Source organism: Stegastes partitus, unplaced genomic scaffold (assembly GCF_000690725.1).
Source record: "Stegastes partitus isolate 25-593 unplaced genomic scaffold, Stegastes_partitus-1.0.2 Scaffold115, whole genome shotgun sequence".
NCBI lineage: Eukaryota > Metazoa > Chordata > Actinopteri > Pomacentridae > Stegastes > Stegastes partitus.
This window is the reverse complement of record NW_007577846.1, coordinates 559,374-566,542: the sequence shown is the minus strand read 5'-3', so window position 1 is coordinate 566,542 and position 7,169 is coordinate 559,374. Positions and strand designations below refer to the sequence as shown.

Genomic DNA, 7,169 nt, shown 5'->3' with positions numbered 1-7,169 from the left:
CACGAGATAAGGTGAGATAAGATGAAAAATGAGATGAACGAAAATGAAATGAGATAAAATAAGATCAAATTTTATGATCTGCTTGAAACTTTTTAGATCCTAAACTTTGTATATTTAAAATGGCAACTAGGAAGTTTCAAGTTGATAAATGACTTACTTTCTGATATATGTTTGTTTAAATTCCCCTGTCGACCCACTTTCTGCACGTTTCTTTTCGTACATTCAAACTTGACGCTGCATTTGAACGACAATATCTCAGGAACCTGTTAAGATAAAAGCCTGAGATTTTCACAGTTTTTTCTCATCATGTCATTGATTCTGCAGTGTTAAATACATCAAATCATGTCTTGTTAAAGCTGAGTTGAAATATGGGAAAAGAATGTAAGTCATCATGCTGAAAGTTACAAACATGCCTCCATTAGAAATACAGTTTTCTTGGTTATATTTTGAGAACGATTTTAAAACTCCAGAACTCGGTTCAACTTGAATCAGACTCTCTATTTTGTTTTTCTGCAACAACTTCTGCTCAATCAGTTTTAAAAGTTCAACAAAATTAACTTCAACTTAATTGTTTGTGATCAAGTGTTTCATATTGAAAAATATTCTATATGTTTTATTTTGTATTATTGTGACATGTGGTTCAGAAAAGATCCCGAGTTGACTTCAGTTTTCTCATATTTTAACTGACCTATGATCAGGGAGTATTTGATCTACTTGTCCAATATTGCAAATTCTGATTAAAAAACATGATGAGAAATAACAGTGAAAATTTCAGGTTTTTATCTTCAATAGTTTATGAGACACTGTTGTTCGAACAGCCTCAAATTTACACGTGTGAAAGAAAGTGCTGAAAGTGGATCGACAGGTTCATATTTTATCTAAAAATGTATACGATAGATCAAGCTACAGTTTCACAGATATCTTTGTTAATATCATTAATTTAAACTGTTAAATTTTCTGACAAATCAGAGATGGTCGAGCAGAAACAGATTTACATTTTAGCATCAGCTCTGAGCCCAGATTTGACCAGATGCCGTTTCCTACCGACAGATAACATCCCCGAGCAGTCCGGCTCCAGCTCCGAGGGCGAGCCGAAGAAGGAGGCGCCGGTCATCCCTCCCCGGCCCAGTGCGGAGCTCATCATGGAGCGCTGCACCGACAAAACCCGCAAGAAAGTCAGCATCCACAAGTCACAACCCAGCTCCACCAGCTAGCAGCTAAAAATCACCATCAAACAGCCGCTTTAGAAGCTTTTCTCCAGACAAGATGGTGGCTCAGGTACAAAATGTAGCGATGTTCAGGGCGTCGTATGCTCTCATGAGATCTTCATGAGATGAAATACGATGTGATGAGATAAAAGATGAGATATGATAAGATAAGTTAAGATAAGGTGAGATGAAATTAAAAAAGATGAGACGAGATCAAATAAAATGATAAAATTCGACGAGCAAAGACGTGATGAGATAAAATAAAATAATATTGGATAAAATAAAATTAGATAACATAAAATGAGATTTTTAAAAATTGAAATTAGATAAAAATGAGATGAGATGAGATAAATTCACCAATAAAATCACCATCGAGTTGCCTTTTAGGAGTTTTTCTCCAGACAGGAAGGTGGCTGCATTATAAAGTGTATGTTTAGGGCATATTATGCTCCTATTTCACCACAAAACCTCTTAAATATATCTTATTTCAAACAGCCGCGCACTAGAATTTTTTAGTCGCACACATAAGAGCAAACTGTGCATGTGCTGGGGACTATTTTCGGCGGCGGATTAATCCACATTTGAAGCTGTGTCTATGCACACTTTAGCTAAATTACATGTTGTTTTGGTGTTTTCAGAGCTTCCTCTTTGCAGCGTAGGTGTTTAGGTTCACAAAAAATGCTTACTTTGATGCCATCTGGCAGCGTTATCAAGAAAAAACAGAAATCTGTTCATGTTTGGTATCACAGATTAACACCAATGAAGCACTTCTGGATGCTAATTATTATAAATGGCATCATCGGTGATCTCTCTCATGTCTAGATTCTGTCTTCCCTGCTGTGTCTGAGTCCACGATGAAGAAAGACAATAACATAGTAATAGTCAAAAAGCTTTTACTCAGTGGTGGAGCGTTAAGGTGGGCTTAGCTTAGCATAAAGTCTGGAAAACGAGGAAAACAGCTAAACTGGCTCAAACCAAAGATGATAAAATCCACCTTTCAACACCTCCACAGCTTGCTTTCAGTATAAATAAAACATGTTAGTCAGAGATTGTGGAGCAGTTCAGAGTGGAGTCTTTATGCTATGGTAAGCTAAGCTAAGCTAACCCAGCTAAGCTAAGTATGAAGCAATTAATTTGAGCCCTGGTGTTTATTTTTAAGCATGCAATCTGTAGAAGTTTGTTTTTTATTTATTTGCTCAATAAATTTATATTACAATGAAAAGAAATGTGAAGAATTTTTTGTGTCTCTTTGTCATAAAACTGAACATCTTTGACTTTTAACTCGTCGGCCATAACAGGACATCTTAAGAAATCGCTGTAGAATGAAAAATGTGCTTTCTTTGTTGACATTAAATAAACAAAAATGTTGTCATGTTGAGCAAGCTGCACTGTTTTTTATAACAAAACAAAAAAACAAAAAAAAAGACATTTAAAAGTGTTGCTTTTAGCTCTGGAATATGTCGCTTTTTACATTTCGCAAAACAAACAATAAATCGATTGATCAAGAAAATAATCAACAGATCATAAATAAAAACAAACCTGGCAGTTTAGATTATAATTCCTGAAATGCAACGATGAATAAATGTGTAGAAATGTTTATATACATCACAGCTTGTTGTCTTTAGTAATGTACAGTCAATTTACACTAATACAGGAATTTTTAATGAGACAACAGAAATACAAAGACAGAAAAATGTCATTTAATATAGAAATAGATCTAAAATACTGTACTTTCACTTTAATAGAAAAACAGTTTTAAGGCATTCACAAGCAGACAAACCTCAATTTCAGCTGTATCGGCTTCTTAAATGTGAATATTTAACAGACACTTTACACCATCAACAATCAGTTGACTGTTAGGATGAATAATATTACTTTGGTTGAAATAGAAAATTAAATGCAATAAGAAATATATGATCCCAGCATTAATAACTTCAATGATACCAGTAATCAATTCCAGGCTCCGTTTATTATTTATGGTTATTTTTATTCATTTGGATTTTTTGAAAGGCATTGCTTGTATTTATTGCAGCATTTGTACATATATTGGCCTATATTTATATATTTATTGATGAGCAAGTACATTTTTGTCTTACATGTTGTTTCCTCCACCTCCAGGTTGCAACAGCAGCTTTTAGATTATTGATTTCGAGGACTATGCATCAAGACACCTGTTAGGCAGGTGGATATATAGAAGTAAAGCCATGAAAAATACATAAATTAAGTATCAACAGGAAAATATTTGACCCCGACGTGATTTGAACACGCAACCTTCTGATCTGGAGTCAGACGCGCTACCGTTGCGCCACGAGGTCTGTTACATTGAGAAGAAAATATTAGATATATATCGTCATTAAGCCTTTCGATAGCGTCTACTTTTGTGTGTTTGTTTGTTTTAAATATCTCCTCAGTACATTATTTATGGATCACTGCGCTATCGCAAAAGCAAAAACAACGAAAGACTAAAGGAGCTAGGTGACAGTGATACGTCTGCTAGCTAACTTCCGTTAGCGGGGTTTATGGTAAGCTAGGTCAGCCAGCCGGCTGCCTTTAGCATCACGACAGAGGAAAAGGGATAAAGTAAGTGTCTTAAAATGTAGTAACACAAAGTGATAACTCACCTAAAGCGTTAATTCATGCAGGTAACGCACACCGAAGTAGAAGAGGGGTTTGTTTTTAACGTACTTACCATGATAAAAGGGATTTGTGCCACGTTCGCATTAGCTGGTTAGCTACAAATGACGGCCACGAGAAGGAGAGAGTTTTTAAACCCGCTCAGGTAAAGAGACAAATGAAAAGTTCAGAGCTAAAGTTTGTATAAAAGTGACACATAATTGTGACGACTAAGTGAAACAAAACATGTAGAGAAATGAAACGTAGGAGAGGGACGAGGTCTCTATAAATAACTTGGTCGTTTTCATGTAATGCATCTCTCCCTGGTGGTCTAGTGGTTAGGATTCGGCGCTCTCACCGCCGCGGCCCGGGTTCGATTCCCGGTCAGGGAACAGAGATTTTTGTTTGTTTCTTGACTTCTTAAGCAATAATATATGACTAAATAATTGTTGTAAATTAAATGAGACGAATGACTTCCACTATTTTTTATATATTGCTTTGTTACTTGTCTTATTTTCTGTTTATTGTATTTTTTTTAACCTGTATTATTTTGCTTATATTAGCATATATATATAGATGGAGTAACAGGTGAGCACAGGCTGCTTCTTCCTGTTCAGAGTAAATCTTTCATGTTTACGAGTGTTTTGTCTGAACAGTCACTGAGACATCTGAAGCTTTTTGTTATAGTGTATTAGGAAGCTACAGTCTGAGGCTAAACTGTTGGCATGAAGTTTGCTCTAAACTGCCTGGATGATGCACTTTTATTAAAATGGTAACTAAAGTAAACCCCATTTGGATGAAAGAGCAGTTTTCACCTGCAAGGAGAAGGACGAGGGAATCATCTGTAGAAAGAAGGTGATCAAGGAACTACCAACACCTCAAAAACAAGACGTCTATATTCCTCTGCAGTGTGGCTCAGTGGAACGTTGGATAGTTTCCCAGTTGTGTGACGAGAATTGCAGCGGACTTGGACTTCATTTTGATCTTGCTAATATGCCTGAGTGCAGCGCTGACAAGTGGAATGTTCCGTATTAACCCAGTTCTGTCAGAACTGCAGTCAATTCTATTCTTTTCTAACTTGATTTTGTTCTGAAAATGTGTAATAAGTAGGTCTCCTTGCAGAAAACAGGCCTCTGGAGTTGTAAACTTTATTGATGCTGAGCAGTAGCCTGGTTTTGTGAAAATGGACGTGAAACAGGATTTTGTTTTAAAAATGTGCAACCCTGAGGCCTGACTGAAGACTAGCGGCCTCCGAAGCTTTTACCCTTATATACAATTGAAACCAGAAGTTTGCATACACTGTAGAAGGAGGACGATGGTAAAAGCAGCATGATGGCCAAATGGTTTCCACGGCAACCAGTCAGCTCTGTTTTGTTTAGCGATGAAGCATCCAGTGTTTCACCAGCTGACCTGTTGTCCTTCGAGTACAGTTATTTTAAGCTGGACTGAAAGTTGGTTTGCTGTGAAAGTATTTCCATCCATCTCCTCAGTATCTGGTATCGTTGCCTTTAAACTGTATGACTTGGGTCAAACGTTCTGGGTTTCCTTCCACAAGCTTCTCACAATAGTTTGATGAGTTCTGGCCCATTCCTCCTGACAGAACTGCTGGAACTGAGTCAGGTTTGCTGGTCTCCTTGATCCACTAATGTTCTCCAGGATTGGGATCAGGGCTTTGTGACGTCCACTCCAAAACATTGACTTGGTTGTCCTGAAGCCTCTCTGTAACTGATCTGGGGTCCGTTTCACGAAGCAGGTTCAACAAACTCTGAGTCTAATCCTGAACTTTGAGTTGCTCTGCTCTGAGATAGGAAACTCGGAGTTCCAGAAGGTTCCAGAACAGCGGATTTGAGTTAGTTTAATCAACTCGGAGTAGCTTCACCTGGAGTTCAGCGCGTGCATCGCAACTATAAAAAGCCAGCATCGATTCGACGAGTCACCATGGCAACGGGGAAGCGTTTTTCACCCACTAGAACTGGAAATCTTAATGTGCTCATACAGCAAGTTTGAACGCGTTTTTAAAAAGAAGTGCAAACAGAGGGAGACGGCGTGGAGAACACTGCTGCTCGGGTCAATACGTAAGTTTAAATGTCGTCCTTTAATCACAGTAATATTACAGGAGAACTGCTGGAGTGGCCGCCTATTAGTTTATCTCATTTAGGTGCAATCTGGCGGGGCAGAAGCGCACTGGGCAGCAGCTAAGATGAAACATAAAAACACTGTTCAAGTCTGAGGTTGCAGCACAATGTCATTAACAGAATATAATTTAAAATAAATTTAACAGATCTCTACATCAGTCACCTGCAGTCCTGTGGAACTCCTCCTTGATGGCTCTGACAGGTTTATGTGCAGGGAAAAGGACAAAGATGGTAAAAGCTGTTTCAGGGCGAGGCCACTCCTCTGACCGCCCTGCATACAGGTGTCACTTACTCTGCAGCCGCGGAGTCACAAGAAGAATGTCTGGGATCAGAGCGCCCCCTGCCATGAGGCCAGAGAACTGCCTGCTCCACCTGGAACCTCTTCTCAGCCAGTTATGATGCTCAGCACACGAAACACGTTACACACATACAGCTGGTGACAAAACAACACTGTACATTATTATATACATCAGCTGAACTATGGAAAATCAGTTCATATATTAAATGTTATTGGCGACATCCAGACGGCAGCACGCTGTCACTGCAGGTAGCCAGCAGGTAGTGAGGGATTGTACAGTCCAAGGTGAGGCTCAGCTCATTGCTGCCACACTGGCGTCTCTTTCAAGCATGTGGATGGGAAATTGCAAAAATTCAGCGATTTTAAATAAAAAAAATCATCAAAATTGGTGAGGCTAAATGAAAAAATAAAAACTTTATAGTACAAATCACTGGATAAATATAACCATTTCAATTATTTTATCATTAGATTTTTTTCCCTCCCTGACCGCACGTCACTGACGGACTGTGACGTGAAACGGTACGGCTCAAAAAGAGAACTGTCTGGAAATGCTAGAACATCTGTATACGATCTGATAACCACCTCCAGATGAACATTTAATTCTCTGCGCAGTAATGCTGCACCCTCATCCACGGGATTGTTATCAAAAGGACATGTTCGTGGAAAACGTCGCCTCCCTCTGTGTCTAATGGACTTCTAATAGAGCCGACTGACTCTGATTTTTTAAATGATTTTTCACAGACGGCAGAACTAGGCTACGCCAAAACTCACCTGCTGACTGAATGAATGAATGAGGAAATGAAATGGCGTGTGTGGCTGAAAGAGGGCGGACACAGAGAGAAACTCGAGGTTCACAGAGACAAACCTGGTCCTGAGTCTGTTACTATGGTAACTGACCGAGGTCTGAAGTTAGCT

At 38.7% G+C, this 7,169-nt stretch overlaps 1 protein-coding gene and 2 non-coding genes across 3 annotated transcripts in view; 2 read left to right on the top strand and 1 right to left on the bottom strand.

The window, feature by feature from the left end:
* Positions 1-1,468, top strand: part of ncf1 (neutrophil cytosolic factor 1) — an 11,967-nt gene extending 10,499 nt beyond the window's left edge. Inside the window, exon 10 of the mRNA XM_008278117.1 lies at positions 948-1,468. Coding sequence (XP_008276339.1) covers positions 948-1,214 — 267 coding nt within the window. The 3' untranslated portion in view covers positions 1,215-1,468. The remainder of the gene's footprint in view (positions 1-947) is intronic.
* A 1,983-nt stretch (positions 1,469-3,451) lies between these two features.
* Positions 3,452-3,523, bottom strand: trnaw-cca (transfer RNA tryptophan (anticodon CCA)). Its single transcript has one exon. It is a non-coding gene; the product is annotated as a tRNA-Trp (tRNA).
* A 618-nt stretch (positions 3,524-4,141) lies between these two features.
* trnae-cuc (transfer RNA glutamic acid (anticodon CUC)) lies at positions 4,142-4,213 on the top strand. Its single transcript has one exon. It is a non-coding gene; the product is annotated as a tRNA-Glu (tRNA).
* Positions 4,214-7,169: the final 2,956 nt, after the last annotated feature.